The sequence below is a fragment of the Gracilinanus agilis genome, chromosome 4 (genome assembly GCF_016433145.1).
Source record: "Gracilinanus agilis isolate LMUSP501 chromosome 4, AgileGrace, whole genome shotgun sequence".
Classification (NCBI taxonomy): Eukaryota; Metazoa; Chordata; class Mammalia; order Didelphimorphia; family Didelphidae; genus Gracilinanus; species Gracilinanus agilis.
Genome location: NC_058133.1, coordinates 268,066,401 through 268,090,413, shown reverse-complemented (window position 1 = coordinate 268,090,413; position 24,013 = coordinate 268,066,401). Strand labels below are relative to the sequence as shown.

The 24,013-nt window shown below is 35.8% G+C and overlaps 1 protein-coding gene across 2 annotated transcripts in view; it reads right to left on the bottom strand.

Annotated features, from left to right (window-relative positions):
* The window catches only part of DNAH8 (dynein axonemal heavy chain 8), a 399,591-nt gene that overhangs the window by 238,796 nt on the left and 136,782 nt on the right, over nt 1-24,013 (bottom strand). For both annotated transcript variants that reach the window (XM_044672126.1, XM_044672127.1), the window contains exons 26-32: nt 14,685-14,920; nt 13,360-13,464; nt 10,346-10,459; nt 4,361-4,423; nt 3,425-3,525; nt 2,213-2,350; nt 1,518-1,758 (exon numbers count right to left, since the gene is read on the bottom strand). In XM_044672126.1, coding sequence (XP_044528061.1) covers nt 1,518-1,758; nt 2,213-2,350; nt 3,425-3,525; nt 4,361-4,423; nt 10,346-10,459; nt 13,360-13,464; nt 14,685-14,920 — 998 coding nt within the window. The remainder of the gene's footprint in view (nt 1-1,517; nt 1,759-2,212; nt 2,351-3,424; nt 3,526-4,360; nt 4,424-10,345; nt 10,460-13,359; nt 13,465-14,684; nt 14,921-24,013) is intronic.

Genomic DNA, 24,013 nt, shown 5'->3' with positions numbered 1-24,013 from the left:
CAGTGAGCTGGGCCCGCTCTTCTGGCTTGTGAACAGGACCTGAAGGAGCTCTTCTGGTTCGTCACTGGACTTGGAGGTGGTCTGGAGCTGGTGAGACTGTTCCATGTGGTGAGTGTTAAGACTGAATCTTCCTAAACTTCTCTTAAGGAACTTCCTTTTAATAGAGACTGTTATGGGGGTAATTTGAGGAAAGGTGTTTGGGATAAGGGAATAGAAAGGAGGATGTTGGAGACTTGGTATGTGGATAAACTAGGCTACAGGTAGGCTGGGATTAAAGGAGATTCAGGGTATAAAAGGACTGAAGTCAGGAGTATAACACAGAAGGGAAACAGAGATCTTCTTGGGAGAAGAGTAGTTAAACTAAAACAGACTAATACAGCACGCTTACAGACTGGGACTTAGACTCAAACACAAGCTGAGGGAAATAGACTAGATTGAAATTAACAAACAGGCTTTAGTTAATTTCACAGGAAGGGACCTATTTTGAAGTAACACCTTCCTTCAAGATGGATGCCCAGCTTCCCTCTAAACCCAGAGTATGTTTCTCTTTCCCTCTTCTTCCCTCTTGTTAACTAACAGACAAATTACACTAAATAGAACTATTGAAACACAAGGGTTTAATTGTTTGAAGAATGTTTGTTAGGAAGGTGGATTAAAGGAAAGCCCTATCAGTTATCTCACGAACCTCAGGTGGGGGAAGGGAAGTAAAGATGGAATCTGAATAAGGACCTGCCTTGCTCAGTTTTTCAAAATCTATCTAAAGGGAATAAAGGTTATTTGATTAAATTATAAATAATGCTGTCAATTAAATAACTCTTCACAGATTTAACTCCTCTCTAATTTCTCTCCTTATAAACTCCACAGCCACTAAGGTAAGGGAGGGAAGGCAGGGTGGTATTGGGAAAGGAAGATATAAAGGGTCTATCTAAAATAATAATTTCTTAAGTAAATCTATCAATGCTAGGCTAAATTTCAATATTGAAGCTAGATAATCTAAGAGCTCGCTCATTGACTTCCTACTTTCACGGAAGATCCAGTCAACTGCCTCTCCTCAAGATTCTAAAACTCTAACAGCTTTTTGGAACTCAGCCAAAGCTAGAAAAAAACTATAACCCCCAATTCTGTATACTACAAGACTCTGTGGCTGAAGCTTTTGCTTTGTTTGCCTTCAAGGCCCATTGGGCCTCTGGCTTTCCAGCCTTGGGATCAAGGCCAGATTTCCCTCAGCTGAGGGTTAATTAGATCTACCTGGATTGAACTAGGGGATCAGAGCAAATTACCTACTGTGTTAGATTACTTATCCTATCTTATCCTCTCTCTTATTTCCTTATTTCTACTTCCTCTTCTCAGTTGTAAATAAATTTCCATAAAAGTCATTTAAACTTGAGGTTATTCTTTAATTGGGGACTGATAATTGTTCAGTTCCCTGGTGACCAACGTTTTAATATTTACCCAGTCAAAACCCCTTTTCACCTCTTACAGATGACAGTTTTGATATGCATTAATTATGCTCCTACCTCAATATCATCCTTATGTTTAAGGAGTGGGGCCTCCATGATATTTCTCAAACAAAAAGAATCAGATTCTATATCAAATGTAGTTCCTGTTAGATCTGCAATTCGATCCCAGTGTCTTTGTTTCATTGCTTTGTTAGTCATCATTTCTAACAAAGGACATGACTCACTAAAATCATCAATTCTTTTTTTAAGATCCAAAAAGGCTTGCCAGTCCTTTAGTCCTTTTGGCAGTCTTCGGCACCTTTGAGGGAAAAAAAAACTCAAAATGTTTGTTTTACCTATAGATTTTTTTTCACTTAATCTAACTATAGCAAAAAGCTTGAGAATAAATAGCTGGAGACAATGTCACTGGGAGAACCATGATTTGTTTTGCCTTTATTTCCAAATACTAATTTCTGTCAGAGGAGAAATTTTCATACCCATACTTCTGGGTCTGTTATACAATTAGTTAACTCATTAAGCAGTCATTTCTTGAGAGTCATATGTAGAAACAACTCTGCACTGTACTCTGTTGGAAAACAAAAAACGTAATTCTCACCCTTGAGGAATTACAGTCTAGCAGGAAAGATACATGAAAATGGAAATTACAAAGCAATCAGCATGTATAAGCATTAAATTTAAATAAAATAATAGAAAATTGCTAGATCATTAAATATTAGAAAATATAGGAAAGTCATAAATAGTTTTAAGCTCACCTATTTTGGAATTCTTGAAGTTCTAGATTAATCTTTTCAATATCTACATCTCCCCAAAGCATCTCATAATAACCACTTATGTTGCCCATTACAGTATCATATAATCCATACAGCTTTGACAGCAAACTCAGTTCCTTCCTAGGTAGGAGAAACAAATGGTTATATTTATTCAAATAATTTATAAAGATGTGCATAACAAGGCACAAAGAAATAGAAGGGTATATGTGTATATTTGTGTACATATTCATAAACATGTATGTATATAAACACACATGTTTGTGTATGAAAACAAATAAATATTCATAACACACACTGACCTCCCAGTAACTGAAAAAATCTCTAGACCAGTTTTAGTTGTTCTTTTCTCCATTGAAATTAGGCCCACAATTAACTTCATACATCCTCAAGATTCAGGAGTCTCTTTCAAAGATGAAGCATAGGATACAAATCGTCCAACTATATAAGCTTCCAAATCTTTATATTAAGTGTTTTTGAGTTTTTCCTAAGACCTGTGATTTCATCTGTGTAACAATCTCCAAATTAGTAAATCTCTCTAACAATGTAGAACAGCATATTTTCTCCAATTTTGAGGATTAGCCTAGAATCCTGACAAGTTAACCTGCTGAAGTCACAGAGGTAATATGAGTAGGAATAGTAAGTGTTTTCAAAGCTTTTCTGGATTAGTTGTCCCAGAGAAACAGAAGAAATTACTACAGAATACTAAATTGGTTTTGGATGTTTCTGATATACAATAGGGTCCCTGTAACTATGGGGGATATGTCCCAAGGCCTACCACAGATGGCTGCAACTGGGGAACATCTACAGGCCCCATATCTATATGCTTTCTCTCTCTACTCCTGTCACTCCACTAGGTGCTACACAGCCTCCCACTCTCATACAAACAAAACAAAAACTCTAAAAAGTCAAAAAGGAAAAAAATTAAAGTGGAAGCAGAAGAGACTTTCTTTACACCAACCACTGCCCAGGCTTCAGACTGACTAGGGATAACTGAAACTATAGAAAGCCAAACTTCAGCTCATTAACTGCCTTGCATTTGATTTGTCTTTTCTCCAGGACTTAGATATTAAATGTAGCAAGAAGGAAAATTCTTTCAGAAAACTTGAGAGAGATTCTCTCAAAGTAGTCAGTGTTTGCAGCAAATATTTTCAATTTAAAATCGGCCTGTGGCTGATACACATTTTCCAAATTTACCTGGTTTTATGTAAAACTTCATAGTCAGTGACAGGCAATCCAAAGAGTTGTTCACCAGATGAGTATGTAACAAATTTCCTCCACAGATCATCAAAATTTGCCTAGAAGAAAATGAAATTTGTAAATAATGTAAAATTTCATTAATTCAGATACTATTGATTCAGAATATATCTGGCATACAAGGTACATGTCTACCACTAAAGAAAGTCCTACTCCTGGGCTTCATCTGTACAAGGATAAGAGTCAGAGTCCCCCCCCCAAGACATTGCCAGAAGAGCCTAGAAGATAAGGCCAATTAAGCTTAAAAGATTTTGAGTATAAGACTGGATGAATACCTATCACCTGAGACCCAGACTAGTTAAGTGTAGGAAACTGGCCACCAGTTCATGCAATTTTTTTTTAATGAAAATCTATAGGCATTGATTATTACTGCTATGTATCAGACACCATGCTAGGCACATTTACAATTATTATCTCATTTGATCCTCACAACAACTCTGGGTATTAGGTACTATTACTGTCGTCTTCTTATAGCCGAGAACAAACAGAGATTAAGTGCCTTGCAAGTGTCTGAGGTTGGATTTGAACTCAGGTCTTCTTGACTCTAAGCCCTACACTCTGTTCATTATGTCACCAGCTGCCTCTACATACTTAAAAAATCAGGGATCCGTTGAGTTAATGAGGATAACATTAGGGAACTGGTGGTAAATATGGTTAGAAAAGTAGGCTGTTAAGCAAATTAATATTTAGCTATATCTCCACATAACATATAAAAATGTAGATGGAAAGTACTTATTTGTGTATAAACTCTCCAAGTATATTTAAGAATCATTTCCTTCCATATAATATTTTTCCTAGAGGACTCAGTCTTACCAAACCTTAACTTATTTTAAGCATGATAATATAATAGGCTATGAGATATATTAACATTTTTACCTGAAATATCTGTAGTCTATTGCTGGCTTCCTGGGGTGCTATTCCTGGTACCATGGGCCCTTCCTGTGACAAACATTATAAAGAGCACATATGAACTCTTACTCAAAAATTTTTATTAACTTAGCCAGCTCATCTACTATCTTCTTGAATTATCCTATGTAATTTATGCACTTTTCTTAAAAGTAAAGCATTTTAGTTCTTATACCTTTCTATTCTTATGCTTATAGATTTGACATTATTTTCAAAAGGAGCTTGATGCATGAGTACAAACTACAACTTAAGATCTGGAAAGACTTCATGCTGTGTGTTTTGAACCACTAGCTATTAAAGATTTATCTGCTTCTTGTTTGGCTATGAGTGATGAAGGAAAGGCTAAAGAGGGAGATGATTGACAGCTCTGTCAACAGCTTATCTGTCATGATTTCTATGCCCAGGATAGAAATGCCTCCAGGTGTGTGAAATCCTTTGAAGGCAGGCATACTATCTATTGTGGCATCCTTTAATTTCACATACTGTACAGGAGTCAATTTTATTATTATATGTAATATATATGTAATATTTTGCCATGAATAAGGAATCAATTCAGTGATTATATTATATGTAATATTTTGCCATGAATAAGGAATCAATTCAGTGATTAAAAAAATAACGGGAACTTCTAAGCTAAGATGGCCACAGAGTAGAGGCAAGGGTCTTCTCACCATCAACCAAAATAAAGTGCCTCAAAAGGACAAAAATCAAAATCAAATGAGTGAAGGGGCTCTACCATTGGGTGCAGCCTTGAAGGTAGGCAGAGTTTGGGCATTTCCACACAATAAGGGGGTAAAATTACTCCTACCAAAGCATGAGCTGATCACCCCTCCCCCATTCTCCCTAAGGCTTCAGAGTCAGAGCAAGTGTGGGGCAATCTCTAAGTTCTCAGGGGCTGGTTGAGGACACCATAGCAATAAGAGTTGGGACCCCAGGAAGCTGACATGTGGAGCTTGGGTGCAGAGATAGGACAGAGAGGGGCTGCCCATAGCAGACACTGTGGAGACTGAAAAATAGCCTCAGGGTAAAAAAAGCTCTATAGCTCGAGAGCTGCCTACCTTCCTCACTCAGACTTCTGGCTGGGAAGGGAAGAAAAAATGTACACAGCAATGGCCACCAACACCCAAGAACTACAATTTACAAGTACCAAAAAAAAAAAATAAGAAAAGATTCTTACCCTGGATACAATAGCAGGCTAAAGAGGAGATAGCAGAGGGTGACAAACAAGCATACACATCCAAACTTTCCCAAAAAAATTGAAATTGGTTACAAGCTCTAAAGGAACTCAAATTTGAGTACAAGAACCACGTAAGAAAGATAGAAGAAACTTGGCAAGAAAAGTGGGAAATAGTTCAAAAAGAAAAAGTTTGAAAGACACAATCTCCCATTTGGAAAAAGAAGCCCAGCAATCAAATGAAATGATAAGCAAATTGGAGACCAGAATTGACCTGATGGAAGCCATGACAAGCAGGACAGACCAAACTGAAAAGGAAAATCAAAAGATCACAGCTGAAAAACAATCTTTAAAGACTACAACTGGGCAAAGCTAATGATCTTACAAGACAGAAAGAATTAATAAGTAAAAGTATAAAGAATGACAAAATAGAAGGAAACATAAACTATTTCATTGAGAAGATGACTGACTGGGAAAACAGGTCCAGGAGAGACAATTTGAGAATCATAGGTCTACTGACAACCTAGAAATAAGCAGAAACCTCAATATCATACTATAAGAAATTATCCAAGAAAACTGCCCTGATGTTCTTCAACAAGAGGGCAAAATAGACATTGAAAGGATCCACAGATCACTCTCTATATTAAATCCTCAAAAGACAACGCCCAGGAATGTAATTGCTAAATTCAAGAGCTTCCAAGCTAAGGAGAAAATATCACAAGAAGTTAGAAAGAGACAATTCAGATATTAAGGAGCACCAATCAGAATTACACAAGATCTGGCAGCCACGACACTAAAGAACCACAAAGCTTGGAATATGATATTCAGAAAGGCAAGAGAATTGGGTCTACAACCAAAGATTACCTACCCATCAAAACTGACTATATAATTTCAGGAAAAAGTATGGGCATTTAACAAAATAGGAGATTTCCAAGTATTTGTAAAGAAAAGACCAGAACTAAATGGAAATTTTGATGTCCAAATATAAAATTGAAAGGAAACGTGAAAAGGTAAACAAGAAAGGGTGGGGGGAATTTTTTTAAGGGCTTCAGTAAGGTCAAATTCTTTGTATTCCTATATGGAAAAATGACATTTGTAACTCTCAAAAACTGTATTCACTATCATAGTAGTTAGAAGCATTATTTAAAGGTAGAAGTTGGGGTACTAAAAGTGGTCTAAGATGATATGTAAAAAAAAGAAAAGGGAGGAATAGAAAATGGCACCAAGAGAAACTTGAAGGAATAAGAAAAATAGGATAAATTATACCACATAAAGAGGTGCATGGGAGGGGGAGGGGAAAATTTTATTATAAGAAGGAGAGGAAGAGAGTTCTAATAGGAAATACTTAAACCTTACCCATAACTGCTCCAACTTGCCATGGAGTCTTGAGTTAATATATACTGATTTCACACAAAGAGCACAGAGAAAGAATTACAGCTGTGAAGGGGTCATAAATTATGCAAAAAACCATTAGAGTCTAAAAAGTAGAGAGAGATAGGTCCAGGGTCAAAGGCCAAATTCCAACCACCAATTAGTAGGAGGTTAATTCTGGGAGCGGAAATATATTTCATAGAGATCCTAAATAATTGAGTCCTGTACTCTTGATTTACAGGATTACACCTGGTCAGATAAAGTCTTGTCTAGTTTTGTCCAGTTCTGACCTTGATTGTCTTAGTAATATATTTTTTGGAGTTCAGGCTTCTTAATTATTAAGGAGAGAAACTGTTAACTCTGTAACTTCTGGTTTGCTAGGAACTTAAAGCTTTTCAATAAGGCTATAATGTTTTTCCAATAAGAAAAGGTATGGATCATAAAAGGGGCCAAAAGAGGAGTCTCAGATTTTTATCTATTTGAGACTGTTTCCCTTATTGGCCTCCCACACTTACCCTTAGTGGAATTCTAAGAGGGAAGAGCATCTAGATCCATTGGGGTATCGAATTCTATCATACTCTTGAATATAAAGAAGGAAACTATAAGCAAATTAGGTGAACACAGAATAATATTTTTGTCAGATCTTTGGGAAAGGAAAGATTTTAAAACCAAGCAAGAGAAAAAAATTTAAAAATGTACAACAAATAATTTTGATTACATTAAATTTAAAAGTTTTTGTACAAACAAAACCAATGCAACCAAAATTAGAAGGGAAGCAACACGCTGGGAAAAAATCTTTATAACAAAAAGTTCTGACAAAGGTCTAATTACTCAAATTTATAAGAAGCTAAATCAGTTCTACAAAAAATGAAGCCATTCCCCAATTGATAAATGGGCAAGGGATATGAATAGGCAATTTTCAGATAAAGAAATCAAAACTATCAATAAATACAAGAAAAAATGTTCTAAATTTCTTATAATTAGAGAAATGCAAATCAAAACAACTCTGAGGTATCACCTCATACCTAACAGATTGGCCAATATGACAGCAAAGGAAAGTAATAAATGTTGGAGGGGATGTGGCAAAATTGGGACATTAATGCATTACTGATGGACTTGTGAATTGATCCAACCATTCTGGATCCAGCATTTCCACTGCTGGGTTTATACGCCAAAGAGATAATAAGGAAAAATATTTGTACAAACATATTTATAGCCATGCTCTTTGTGATGGCAAAAAATTGGAAAATGAGGGGGTGTCCCCCAATTGGGGAATGGCTGAACAAATTGTGGTATCTGTTGGTGATGGAATACTATTGTGCTCAAAGGAATAATGAACTGGAGGAATCCCATGTGAACTGGAATGACCTCCAGGAATTGATGTAGAGTGAAAGGAACAGAAACAGGATAACTTTAAACACAGAAACTGATACACTGTGGCACAATCAAGTGTAATGGACTTCTCTACTAGCAGCAATGAAATGATCCAGGACAATTCTGAGGGACTTATGAGAAGAATCCTATCCATATCCAGAGAAAGAACTATGGGAGTAGAAAACAAAAGAGAAACAAATGCTTGATCACATGATTCATTGGGGATATGATTGGGGATATAGACTCTAAATGATCACCCTAGTGCAAATATTAATAATATGGAAATAGGTCTTCATCAATGACACATGTAAAACCCAGTGGAACTGCTCATTGGCTACAGGAGGGGTGTGGGAGGAGGGGAGAGAAAGAACATGAATCATGTAACCATGGAAATATATTCCTAATTAATTAATTAATTGATTGAACTTTAAAAATAATGTATTGTTAGAAATGTGCAATGATTTGCCTTCTAGAGAAGTGGAGTACAATTCTTTTGGGTAATGGATGGGATTCTAAACTCATAGGAATAAACAAAAGAAAGATGTTTTGAGATATTGTGAAAGGAGATAAAAGTAGAAAGATGAGTTTCCTTGTAGCCAGATACTACTACACATATGGAGGAGATAGATAGATACCTGTTCTATTCTCCCCTTTCTTTGCACTGGTGATATGGAAAGAGAATTTCATATGCAAACAAGCTTCAAGTCTTTTTTTTTTTAATAGACTACAGGGGCAAGGCTGTACAATGAAGAAGGAAATGCATTTGAACTGTGAAGACAAGAAAGTATGAGCAGTGTGCCTAGGTGGTGTACTAGTGTTCTGCCTACAAAATAGGACTTTCAAGTAAGCAGTTCAAGAAGTGCTGGCTTATTATTAAACTAGTCTGACCCTTCCCCCTCATTCAGAAGCTACAGAATTACCACATGCAAAGAGAGACACGGACTAATTTTCAGCTACTGTGAATTCTTTCCTTTACTTATCATTTTTTCCCATGTGGGTATACACAGAGTAGTAGAAATCTTCCACACTTCACTAACAGTATGCCAACTCTGCTTCATTCTCTGCTAATGACCATACTTCCCCCCAAATGAAGCTATTTAATTTTTCATAATTAGGACATGTAATGCAGGATTTCTTGCATTTGAAATATTACCCTGGGCAATCCTATCAGTTAGCAGAATGGAACTCTGGCCCGGCAGGTGCCACCCGCATGCCATCCTAGGTCCTGACAGTTGGGCTGTGACTATAAAAGCCCCTGCAAACCCAACCTTGGGGTTCTGATTTCCTTGACCTCACCTAGACACCCAGTTACCCCTGATTTCCCCTTGGGGACCCCAGGGGTTGAAGGGAGGTGGAACATGGGCAGGAATTTAGCTTAGAGTAGCTTAGGAATAGGGACACCCGTAAACCAAGTTAACAACTATATCTGTTAGAGCTGGTTGATCAAACAACATCAGGACAGTGTCAGATTATCTCTGGCTGAGGGCTGGTTCCCTCAGCCTGGCCTTACCTTCTAGGTCCATTGCCAACACTTGCCAGTTGCCCCTAGCAACAACTTCTCAAGACCCTAAACCCTCTTATCTCAGTTTTCCCTTCCCAGTTTTAAAATAAATCCCTTAGACTAATTCTGTGAGTTCCTGTAATTCTTATATCATCACCTAGGCTAAAGGGACTGAGGAGAGGAGAGAATATCAATTAGTTGAGTTTACAGGGGAGAAAAAACCAAAGCCTTCATTGTAACCAGGAAGTTGACCACCACTTCCTGCTGGGTTCTGCTCTCATCCAATAGGAAGGCAGTTACTCCAGCAGGGAGGGGCCACTCATTCAACATCTTAAAGGAGCCTACAGCTGCAGTGGAGATTGACTGGGCATCACAGCTCAGGCTGCTCAACACTGATAGCCCCAAATCTTCTGCTGATCTAGTTACTGGCTTCCAGGCCCTGGGTGTCTCACTTTTACTACTGGCATCTTAATATCCATTACATTATTATCTATTACAGACAACACATCTTAGCATACAATATTAATTAAATTACCTGATCATATTGTTCTGCAAAAGTGGATACATCTTCACGAAAAACTTCAACTGACTCGAGGAGATTGTTTTTAAATTTAGGTTGAACTTGAACTAGTTCATCTTGCACCATGCACTATAAAGAAAATAAAGATTAATTAAAAGATGAAATTTTTGGCTTTTGCAAATGAAATTAGTGAAAAAAAGGAAAAGTAATCTTTTAAGACTGTTTAGAAAAAAGTAATAAATTAGTCAACATTTGAGTATCTGTGTGCTTAAGGTTAAACTGGGCACTAAAAAGAAATACAAAATTAAGAGAGGACATATAATTCATACTATCCAGGAGCTTTTAATAATAATAAAGTTGGGAATTATTAATGTAGTTCAGTAATTTTCAGTCATGTCTGATTCTTCATGACCTCATTTAGGATTTTCTTCTTTTAAAATTTTTATATCTATTTTTTCCCAATTACATGTTGTGGAGATTAAAATTAATATGCAACATACTCCAAGTATTATACTTAATAAGATTTATTAATAATAACTAACATTAAAAAAAAAGCTAAAGCAAAAAGCCAACTAACTCAGCCTAGCTTGTGAAGCAGAGAGAAAGAGAAAGACAGAGCCTCAGAGCTTATATAAACCTGACCACGCAAACATGGACAAAGGGAAAAGCATTCTAGGGAATACAGAAAGGAATTTTGGGTAATGTAGTTTTAGGGGTTCAAGATATTTCTAACTATACATGTAAAAATAATTTTTAACATTCGTTTAAAATGTTAAATTCCAAATTCTGTCTTTCCCTTCCCCTCTTGCTCCTTGAGAAGGTAATAAATTTTATATTGATTATACATTTTCAGCCATGCAAAACACATTTCCATATTAATCAAGTTAAAAAAGAGTACACAGGCCAAAAAAAATCAAGAAAAACAAATCAAGTTTAAAAAGTATTCTTACATATGCATTCAGACTATATCAGTTCTTTGTAGGTGGATGGTAATTTTCATCATAATTCCTTTAGAAGTGTCTTGTAGAGGGCATTTGGGTGGCTCAGTAGATTGAGAGCCAGGCCTAGAGATGGGAGGTCCCAATTTTAAATCTGGCCTTAGACACTTCCTAGCTATGTGACCCTGGGCAAGTCACTTAACCTCCATTGCCTTGCCCTTACCCCTCTTGTGTCTTGGAACCAATACACAGTATTGGTTCCAAGACAGAAGGTAAGGGTTTTAAAAAAAATAAGTGTCTTGCATCTTTGTATTGATGAGAATAACTAAGTTGATCATCAATACAGTATTGCTTTTTCTGTGTATAATAGTTTCCTGGTTCTGCTCACTTTGCTTAGCATCAATTCATATAAATTTGTTTGAATTTTTCCAAAACTTTCCTACTCAACATTTTTTACAACATAATAATATTCCATAAAAATCACATACAACTTCAGCTATTACCCAATTGATAGGCATCCCCTCAATAATTCTTTGCCACCACAAAAAGAACTTCTATAAATATTTTTGTACACACAGGTCCTTTTACTCTTTTTGAAAAATTGATCACTTTGAGATATAGACCTACCAATTGTATTTCTGGGTCAAAGGTGGGAATAGTTCCAAACTGGACCAATTCACATTATATTAGTTTCTCAATTTTCCCACATCTTCACTAACATTAGTCATTTTCCCTTTATATTAGCTAATTTGAGAGGCAAAAGGAGATACTTCAGAGTTATTTTAATTTGCATTTTTCTAATCAAGAATGATTTAGAACTTTTTTTGTTTATATGACTACAGATAGCTTTGATTTCTACATTTGAAAATTGCCTGTTCTAGGATGATTTCAGAAAAGAGCTGGAAAGATGTTCATAGACTGAAACAAAGTGAAATAAACAGAACTAAGAAAACATACACAGTAATAGCAATATTGTGGAATGATAGACTGTGATAGACTTGGCTATTATCAGCAATGCGATGATCCAGGAAATTCTGAGGGACTGATAACAAAGAATGATCTTCACCTCCAGAGGAAAAACTGTTGGAGTCAGAATGCAGATGAAAGCATATGATTTTTCAGTTGTGTATTTGGATTTATATTTTGGCATTTTGGTTTTATAAGGTTACTCACTTACTAAGATGAACAAGATGGAAATGTGTTTATATGTTAAAATGTGAATAATCCAGATCAAATTGCCTGCCTGCACCTGGAAGGATAATGGAAGGGAAGGAGGGAGATAAGTTCAATCATAAAACTTAGCAAAACTTATGGAGAAATATATTATTACATGAAATTTGGGGAAAAATGCCTATTCTTATATTTTGACCATTTATCAATTATGGAATGACATATTCTTATAAATTGATTCCATTTTCTATTTATTTGAGAAATTTGCTATAAACCTTTTTAAAATTTTTTTTAATTTTAACAACAAATTTCCACATAAGTTTTCCAAAGTTATATGATCCATATTGCTTCTCACCCTTCTTCCCTCCTCTCTCCCTCAGCTGACAAGCAATTTAATCTGGGTTATACCTGTATCATCACACAAATCATATTTCTATATTATTCATTTTTATAAGCAAATAATCTTATAAAATCAAAACCCCAAAACACATACCCAAATAAACAAGTGATATATCATAAGTTTTCATCTGCATTTCTACTCCAACAGTTTTTTCTCTGGAGGTGGATAGCATTCTTTTTTATAAGTACCCCAGAATTGTTCTGGATCATTCCTTCTTCTTCCACTGAATTTATCTTTAAAAATTCCCCTTTATCATACTTAACTTTTTTCAATTCTGTGCTCATTGAGGTGTTTTAGCATTCTCTTAACACTATTCTTATAATTCAGTGCCACAAAATTCTAATTGAATCAAAGGATATGAACACACCTCCCCAAATTTATTTTAATGTATTTGACCTGAAGGATATTAACATTTGCCAAGTTTTAACATATTTAACATGGAACAAAACATTGTAAATAAAATATATACTTCATGTCCAGCGACCTTAGAAGCAAAAAGAGGAGATTAAACCTGTACTTACAGCTTTGCTTTGCAATTTGTTAAATGAGTATCTTAGTGTATCAACTGCTTCAGACTCCTCTTTGGTTACCTCAACTTCAAATCTATTTAAAATGGTATAAGCTTCCTAGAACAAGAGAGAAATTGCCATTCATTTATAAGATACTTAAAAAAATCTTTGGGAAAAAAATGAAAACCTAGGGCTCTGTGTATATACCAAAGGGAGCCTAAAGTCTATCTAGAAAATTCCAAGGAAATGTATTTCTCTTGTCATGTTTTCAGTTATGAATAGCAGTATGGGTAAAATTTCTCCTCTGACTTTATGTTGTAGGTTAACTGCTACCAAAATAAATCTACTACAATGCAACAATTATAGAGGTAAAAACTCATGTTTTGACATGTTTAAGCACAGGTTCAGGATGTAGAAAAATAATCCTGAACAAAAATTAAGATTCTAAAGCAGATCTGTTTATAGACAAAATTACACAGAGTGACTGAGAATTAATTCTTTTACGTTCTGCAATCTCATATATTCTCTTATACTATAGAGCTTTTTTAAAGATTCATAATACCACTTCTTTTAATTGTCATAAAAGTTCAACAAACTTAGAGTCATAATTTGATAATCCTCTAAGGAAACAGTTAAATAGACTCAACAGGTAAACTAAGTCAGGTTTATAGATTAAAATACATTTGAAGGGTTCACACAGTGGGTTGATTGAGAAGGGAAATTTACCCACATCTACAGCATCTGTGTTCAGATGAATCCTTTCTCTAGTCAAATTACAAAAAATCCCTTTTTTTACTCCTCATCTGAGGAATGTTCAAGGCTTTAAGTAAATTTTGCTTTCCATGGGTCAGGTTTCAATGAGCTTAAAAGTTTTCTAACTAAGAGAAGAAATGGCCCCAATCTTCCTCCAAATTATAAAAATGAACAAAATAAGATCAAAGATGAAAAATTATCACGATAACAACTATCAATAATAAGCATAATACTCTTTCACTCCCTATGAAAACACAAGTTGGCTGTGTAAATCCATGTTCATGGTCAAGAAACAGAGAATGTGACTTAGATAAGGGCAACTGACTGCAAGAAAGCAAGGAAACTCATAAGCCAGTAGCCAGTGCTGCTGGGAACATTCCATAGCAAGAACTATAAAGGATATAAAGGCTGAGCCAGTAGCTCCCTATCTGCTCTTTATTCTTAATTTGTCCACTTCTAGCCTTCACTGGGGAGTTATCCAAAGTATAGTATACCCTTGGGTGAGATGGTGCTAGCCAGCTTGTAGCTTTTGAGAAAATAAATCTTATTTTCAAAATATTATTTCAAAGATTTAAGTTTCTTACTTCAATAGGTCCTAATGTCATGTCCATTTGTATTTCATTATCACGTATATGGGCCAAGGCTTCCATTGCAAATCTCACATCATCTAAGTCACGAATGGGTCTAGATAATTTTTTTAAGTACTCAGTTATAAATGTTATCATGTCAGTCATTTTCTTTTTGTATTCTTCATTCAAATATCGACAGAGCAACATCTTCCAGGCTTTAGCTTCAATTGACAAAGCTAATTTCATTGGACCTGGTGAAGACAAAGAAAAAACTCTATAGATTAACACTGATTTTTTGAAAACTATCTATTTTGTCCATTTCCTTCATTATATAAACTTCTAGAATGACATTTTAGCTAGTACTTCTCCCTTGCTTTAGTTTGTATATTTATATCTCTAGCCTAACAATTTTTAATGATTTAGATCTTTAGCAAGAGTGAAGTTACCACTTGTTAACAAATTAAAGTTTAAGAAGAGCTTCCACTCTTTCAGGCTACTACAAATAAACAGCAAAAATAGAGTATCTAATATTATCAAAAGACTGAGGGAGGAAAACCCAAACCAAATATACCTTCTTCTATCATTATCAAAGTAAATGGTCAAAAATATTTTTGAAGCTTCTTACATTACACACAGTGATGGAGTCAAAAAATTTAACCTAAAAATTATTCAATACTATAGTAGGAACAGCACCCTAATCCTTACCCCAAGCAAGCAGGGATAATTTTTCCTTAAAAGGTATTGAGATTTAGTTGGCTCAGGAGACTGTCAATGTCACTGGCACACAGACAGAGTTGGGGAGGTTTCTAATGGTTGGTTGGTAGATCCTGATGTTATGTCTAAGTTTGCTTTGCTCAGCTGAATCAAGTCTAGGTGTCCTCAGCTTTCCTTATTCAATATCTTTCTTCTGTTATGGCTAAGTAAATCTCTTTTTTTTAACTGTTAATATATCAAACCAAAACTACCAGAAGCCTGACTTGAAGTAGGCCTAGTCCAGTACAAATGATGGTCATATAGGACTAGAACACAGCTTGCTGAAGGAGAGGATATGCAATACAGAGGAAAATGAGCCTGAATTATTGTTGTTTAGCCATTTTCAGTCATGACTGACTCTTCATGACCCTTTTGGGGATTTTTTCAACAAAGGTACTAGAATAATTTGTCATTTCCTTTTCTAGCTCATTTGACAGATGAGGGAACTGAGGCAAAGAAGGTTAAGTGACTTGCCCAAGGTCATACAGGTAGTATTTCTGACTCCAGGCCCAGCATTCTATCTACTTCACCCAAGTGCCTCTGGATTAGCCTTCATAATTCTAGTGCTGCTTTTGGTGATATAGCTAGAAATGGTGGTTCTTTTATTGTAAGGCATTCTCTTCCTCCACCCCCATTCTTAGGAAAGAAAACAAATTACCTGTTGCCATTTAGCAAGAAGGGACTGAGTATGCTCTGTAGTCCTTAAGAACTGTACTGTGAAGATAATCATGTTAAACTGTTTTAGACCTTTATGCTTTGTTGGGCCTCCTAGACTGATAATTAAAGCCTCCTCTAAATTCCATTAGGGGATGGATCTCTTCTCAATACAGTTTATCTTCAAAGCAGCCTATAGGGGTTAAATTTTTTGGGGATGGAGAAAAGAGCTTTTCCTCTCATTAAAAAAGGCCAAATTCACTAAAAGTCAATGTGTTCAGTGACTTTGTATTATTATTCTTATATTATGACATATAAAACTATATATATATAATTATTTTAATTTAATTAATTTATTTATTAAGTATTTTTCCATGGTTACATGATTCATTTTCTTTCCCTCCTCTTTCCTCTCTCCCCTCCTGGAGTCAACAAGCAATTTCACAAGGTTATACATGTATTATCACTCAATACCTATTTCCATATTATTCATTTTTGTAATAATTTTTAAGACGAAAACCCCACATCCAATACCCATATAAACAAGTGAAAAATTAAATGCTTTCCTTCTGTGTTTCTACTCTCACAGTTCTTTCTCTTGATGTGGATAGCATTCTTTCTCTTAAGTTCCTTAGGATTGTCCTGGATCATTGCATTGCTATTAGTATCAAAGTCGATTACATTTGATCATCCCATAATGCTTCACTTTCTGTATATAATGTTTTCGTGGTTCTGTTCATTTCACTCTGCATTAGTTCATGGAGGTCTTTCCAGTTCATATAGAGATCAAGCAGTTCATCATTCCCTTATAGCACAATAGTATTCCACCACCCTTATATACTACAATTTATTCAGTCATTCTCCAACTGAGGGACAACCCTTCATTTTCCAATTTTTTGCCACAACATAGAGCACAGCTATGAATATTTTTGTACAAACATTTTTCATTATTATCTCTTTTGGGTACAAACCCAGTAGTGGTATTGCTGAATCAAAGAGCATAGTGACTTTGTATTATTAATGTATTATTAATGGAGAATGACTTCAGAGACCACACATCCAAACAAATAAATATATACAAAGTAATTTTGGAGTGGGATACCAACTTTGTAGACATGGTACAAAATGAGTTATATATTTAGATCTTACTTATGTGGGTACTTAGATAATCTAAGCCTAAATATGTGTGTGTGTGTGTATATCTATATCTATATCTATCTATCTATCTATCTATCTATCTATCTATCTATCTATCTATCTATCTATGTCTCTGTGTGTGTTTGTGTATGTATGTGATATATATTATTGACATATTATTGCATAAATGTATACATTTATATAACTAAGCATCATTATGATATACATAGAAAGATAAGTTCATATTATGATATGGCAAATTCTGAGAGTGGTGCATGAGAGCTATTACTGCTCTTTTAATTAGGAAGAGAAACAGAACACTGAAGAAGTTAAAACACTTCAAATGCCACTGACTTTTAAGTTCTGTTTTTTTAAATAATCCTCAAGTGCTTGCTGTATATAGCTAATTCCATTCTCTTTAGTTAGATGAGAAATGCACTGAAAAATAGCTAAAGCTTTCCCAATCATTTTTTTAAAAGTATACTTTAGTAAAGAAAAAGGAACCAAGAGTTGAGCTTCATCTTTATGTTGTGGGACTCTGATAAATGGTAATAATAATATTACCTCCAATTTATCCTGCCTATAAATAATTGCTTAAATGTAGTCTCTCTCACTAGAAAATAGAAGGAATCCTTCCTTCCTTCCTTCTTTTCTTTTTTCCCATTCTTCATATCCCCAGTTTTTAGTATAGTGTCTAGCCCATAGTAGGCACTTATTAAATGCTTAATGCCTGACAAATAAGAGCTAAAATTCACATAGTGCTTTAAGGTTTGTAAAGTGCTTTAATATATTATCTCATCCACCTGAGCCAGAGAGGTTAAGTGACTTGCCCATAGTCAATTACTAAAGGTAGGTGTAGTGGGATTCAAACTTAGGTGTTCCTGATTTCAAGTCTAGCACTCTATCCACTAGTGCAATAATGCTCTATATTTCCCTAGCCAAATTCCTGCTGTAGCTTCATCATTACCTGGTTCCAAATAAAATCTAATTTATCTAAAAAATAACTGAACATTTATTAACCAACCTAGAAGCATTGATAAATTTTAGTAATTTACCTTAGACAGAAGAAAATTAAAAAGTAGTTCTAAAAATGAACTCCCATGGTTAAACAACTATGACATATTAATTGATGGAATACCATATAGCTAGTGAAAATGGAAAGTTTATCAATACATGAAAATGTGTTAAAAAGGAAGAGCATATTGATTAGAATTCTTATGTACAGAGGAACATTAATTATGGTGTAAATTTAATGTTCAGTATGTTCTTTGGGTAAACTGGTTCAATTTTATTATTACATAAAACAGAGAGATTAGGAAAATGGACTACCAAATAGTTCTTTTAAAAGAGGCTTCTAAATTATTAGTATGATGTGAGAAATAACATTTGAAAGAACTGGTTTTGATGTTTTGATTTGTGTTTTCCTATAAAAGTTCTACTAATCTTAGTTCTTACCTTTCTGAACTATTTTGGGTTATTCACTTAGAATTAGATCACCAAAGAGAAATGCAGTATTCTTGGCTCAGTAAGAAGGCAGATGAAATTCAGTTTTATGCTGATAGTCACGATCCAAAGACCTTTTATGATGTCCTGAAGGCTATTTATGGGCCAAAGATCTATGGTGAATCTCAACTCCTCAGAGATGAAGAAGACACATTGAAAATAAGGACAATATCCTGAAGAGATGGGCCAAAAACTTCCATAATGTTCTCAGTAGATTAACATCAAACAATGTTATCACTATTGTCCATATATCTAGCTGGACTTTCAAAAAAAGAAGAGGTTTTGAGTGCCATTAGGCTCCTCTCATATGGTAAAGCATCTGGTGCTGATTCCATTCTAGGAGAGATTTATAAGGTGGAAGGTTCACTGCTCACACAAAAGCTGACTGAAATGTTCTGGGTTATATAGCAAAAGGAGGCTATTCTCCAGATCAAGGATGCCTCATTATCCATCGAAAACATTTTCCTGTGATAATTATGAGGGAGTCTCTCTTTTAGTCATTGCTGGCAAGATTTTTGCCAGAGTCCTCCTTAATATGCTTATCCTTCAAAATATGATGTTTCCAGCCTTACAACTCCAGAAGTGCTAGAAATAGAACAGAGGTTTATATACAACATTCGTCAATGTGCCTTTGATACTGTTGGTTGTGAGGGTTTGTGGAAGATCATGGCAAAATTTGGTTGCCTAGAATCAGTTCATCAATATTGTACTCCATGATGGTATACTTGCATAGGTTCTGGGCAGCTCCATCCTGAGTCCCTCTTTCTAGTAATGAACTCTGGTGGGTGACTGCAGGCATGCCCACAGAGAGGGCTCTGTATACCCTTTCTGACATGCATGCCATAGTTTTGTCATCACGGTTCTAGACAAAGGCTACTTATCCCAAAAGGAGGATTAAGGAATCTAATAGGTAACTACCTTAATCCTACCAGGTTCTTGACCACATGCAACTCGAATTCTACCTGGGGGTCTATACTTAGAGGGAAAGAAAAACATGCCTATTAATGAGATACCTCAGTTTTCAGAGATCAATCAATTAATCCACAACCATTTATGAAATGTCTATGATGTGCCATGCCTGTGCTAGGTATACAAAGAATGAAATCATCTCTACTATCAGTGAATTTACATTCTGAAGCATATACTAGTATAGAAATTTTATTTTGGTCAAGAAGTTTTCTAGAATGTCCAGGAAGAGACACAGTCATTAGAGAGTCCAGGAAATAAAGGTAAAATGGACAAATATAAACTCTCCTCTGCACCTGGGATCATATGCTATGAGGGCTCACCTTAAAACAAAAAGGAAGAACTGAACCATTTATTTCTTCATTTAGAAACATTATGTGATTTGAATGACCATATTTATAAGATTTTAGAACTGGAAAAGACCTTAAACATCAAATAAAAACAACAAAAATCCACATTTATAAAGCACTAGAAGTAGGTACTATTCTAATTTCCATTTTAGAGATGAAGAAGCTGAGGTGTTAAAAGTTTAAATGGTTTGCCCATGGTCATACAGCTTGTATCTGACACAGGATACCCACTTAAGTCTACCTGACTCTAAGAACAACACTTTATGTACTGAGCTCCCCTACCTGCCTGAGTCCAAATGCTTCATTTAATAGATGAGGAGATTAGGCTTACAGCCTGATATATTATTTTACATTTCCTTATCTGGATACATGTTAATTTCAAATTACTCCTGCCTACCCCTTTCTAGTACAATATAAGCTCCTTGATGACAGGAGCTGTTTTAAATTTTTACATTTATCCAGTGTCTAGCCCAAAGCCTTCTACAGAGTAGGTGCATAATAAATGTTTATTCAGTGGAATTTGGAGGGATAATTGCCAAATCAGGCAGTGCTCTTTACAGATTGGAAATGTAGCAAAGGAAAAAGACCATAGGGTTCTATCTCCAAATGAGGGGGAGATGTGAGCAAAAAACAAAAGAAGTGACCCAGACTTCCAGGTTAAGATGGCGGCAGAATAAAGAGCAGCTGCTTAACCTCTCCTAACCCACACATATAGGACTCCTCAAGAAGACAAATCCAGATGAATGAAGGGACCCCACAATAGGGCGCAGCATTGAAGGTATATGGAATTGGGACATTTCCATGCTATAAAGGGCTGAAACAGCTCTCACTAAAAAACGCAAGCTGAGCAACCCCCTGCCCCCCACACCACCTACAGTGCCAAAGCCAGGGCAAAAGACTAAGAGCAAGTTTGGGGCACCCATTAAGTCCTTGGCAGCTACCTGAGATCACTAGGGCCTGCTCCTGAGAGTAGCAAGACTTAAGACCCCAAGAGGCTAAAGAACCCACGGAGAAAATACCAGGATTAAATGGAAAGTTCAATATCCAACCACAAAAATCAAGAGAAACATGAAAAGGTAAATTAAGAAACAGAGGGGAAATAAAGAAAACTCTTATTTGTTAAATTTGCCCTTTTAGTTTAAAAGGAAATAGTGTAAGAAGAAGAGGTAGAACCAGGAGAGGATACCAAAATGTTGGGGAATACACAACTGATAATTATAACTCTGAATGTAAATGGGATGAACTTGCCCATAAAATGGAAGCAAATCACAGAGTGGATTATAAACCAAAATCCTACCATATGTTGTCTACAAGAAACACATATGAGAAGGGTGGACATACACAAGTTTAAATTCAAGAGCTGGAGCAAAATCTTTTGGGCTTCAAATGAGAAAAAGAAGGTAGGAGTGGCAATCATGATTTCTGACAAAGTCAAAGTAAAAATAAATATGATTAAAAAAGACAGGGAATGTAATTACATCCTGATAAAAGGCAGTATAGACAATGAGGAAATAATGGTACTCAACATGTATGCACCAAATGGTATAGCATCCAGATTCCTAAAGGAGAAACTGGCAGACCTTAAGAAGGAAACAGATAGTAAAACCATAATAATGGGTAATCTAAATATTCCTCTTTCAGATCTAGATAAATCAAACCAAAAAATAAATAAGAAAGAGGTAAGAGAGATGAATGAAGTCCTAGAAAAATTAGATTTCATAGATATATGTATAACACATATATATAAATGAATAGGGACAAAAAAGTATACACCTTCTTTTCAGCTGCACATGGTACATTCACAAAGATTGACCATGTAATAGGTCATAGAAACATTGCAAACAAATGCAAAACAGCAGAAATAATAAATGTAACATTCTCAGATCATAATGCAATAAAAATAATAATTAGTAAGGGTACCTGGACAGGCAAATCAAAAACTAATTGGAAATTATATAATATAATTCTCCATATTATTGTTGGATGGGAGCATTTCTTTTGTATTGGCATGATTTTTTGTATTTTATGCATTTTTATGTGTGTGTGTGTGGTGGAGGAAATAAATATTATTCTATACCTGACCTATTTTATACATTAAGTACCTTTCTGGAAAGGAACTTGCCAATCCCTTTCAGGTGATACTTGTGAAATTAGACTCTGTTGTCCTAAAAACTACGATTCCCAGAACCCCACTCACTTTCTGTTGTTAATACTGAAGTAGACAGGATATAAATTGGGTGGACTTCCATTTCTAGCTCTTTTTGTCTTCCGGTCAAGGCTTTGATGGAGCAGGCATTTTGAGCAGGTAGAAAAATTTAGTCACATGGTTCTATTTTATCAGATAATAAACTTTATAAAATATAATACTTCAAGTATTGGACATTAATTTAAATCCTACATTTATGGTGACCAGAAGTGGGGTTCAGAACCCTTAATTCTCTCTGAGTAGATTAGTTTGAAAAGAAACTACGTTTCTCCTGCCCCCACCCTCCAACCCCCCTGCCCCGGAACTCTCTTTTGAGTTTTTCCCAGTGTTGCCAACCCTCCTGCTGCTAACTCCCTGGGTAGTCCCAGCTGCCTGCTGCTGCCAATCCTGCCCCCGCCTGATCTTCCTGCTGTTACAACTACTGCTGCTGTTACTGCTCTATTGTTGTTATTGCTGCTGATTGCTACCAACAAGCTGGGAGTCCTTAGAGCTGCTCTTCAAACAATCTGGGAAAGTATAAATCCCTCTTTCCCTTACATTGCCAACACCTGAGTACTTGCTAAGTGTGTTTCCTTTAGGCAATAATTGGCTTCCTAAAGGGATTTTACCTGAGGAGAGCTTCTACCCTCTTAACTCCCTGTCCACATGACAGGGGAAGCAAGCTGCTCCCTGGTCTTTTTACCCCTAGGGGGTAAGGGAAGGAAGGTTACTCTTCCAAACAGGAAGTAGAATTGTAAGCATAGCCCACTCTATGAAAGAGTGGTGTATTACACATCTCAAACAGCTCCCACTTTTAAGATGTCTTTTCTTCCTACCATTCCTGGGTGCACTGGTCCTTGTGATTAGCTTGAATAATCCTGAGATTCAGGAGAGAAATTCATGTACCCCCCCTTGCCATTCTGGACTGCCCAGTCTCTACAATACATCCAATATGGGATTCCTCCGCCTTATGTTCAGTGTGGAATTCTCCCTCACTATGGGAGATCCCAGAGGTGTGACCAAAAGGAACCTCAACGGATGATAATACTGGGGAGGGGAAGGAACCTTAAAGAGTCTGGAGGTGGCTTTTAAGCCTTTTTAGACTCCATTGTTTTATGGAAATTTCTGTATCAAAATTGGCAAAAAAAGAACTCTTGAATTCAGTGCCTGTATCCTGTCACATATATTGTATTTGCTGATTGCTTGTTTTAAGATTGTTGTTTGTTAAGTTCTGTTACACTATGTCATTTTAAGTTACTGTGTTTTAACAATTAGCTATATGTACTGTATACATACTCTTTATTTGTATTTCCCCATATGACTGGACTGGAGAAGATATCATTGTAAAAGTACCTTTGAGTTGTTTGTAACAAGAGGTAAGGGTCCATTTAGAAGCTGAAGTGAAGTGCTATAGCACTATTCCTTGCTTCCACATTAAAATAGATGAGACATATGAAAGACATGTCTTTTTGAGCTGTTACAATCTCATGCTAAAGGAGGGAGCAAAGAGAAGGGGTTGGTTACCCCATGATGGGTTATAGCCTTATAAAGATTTCCTAAGGGGCATGGTACCCCTAAATGGTCCCTAAGAGGGAGCATTTCAGACAAGATTGAAAGCCATGAGCTTCAGTGGCTACCTGAATGGATCCAAATATTGGTCAACACCCTCCTCAGGGGGAGGATTGTGTAATTGTCATAGAGATTGTATAATTGTCATAAAATTCTAGTTTTATAAAAGTTAAGAAACTTGTTACCTCCCAGAAATCAAGAAGTGAACTGCTTGGAGAAGACGCCAT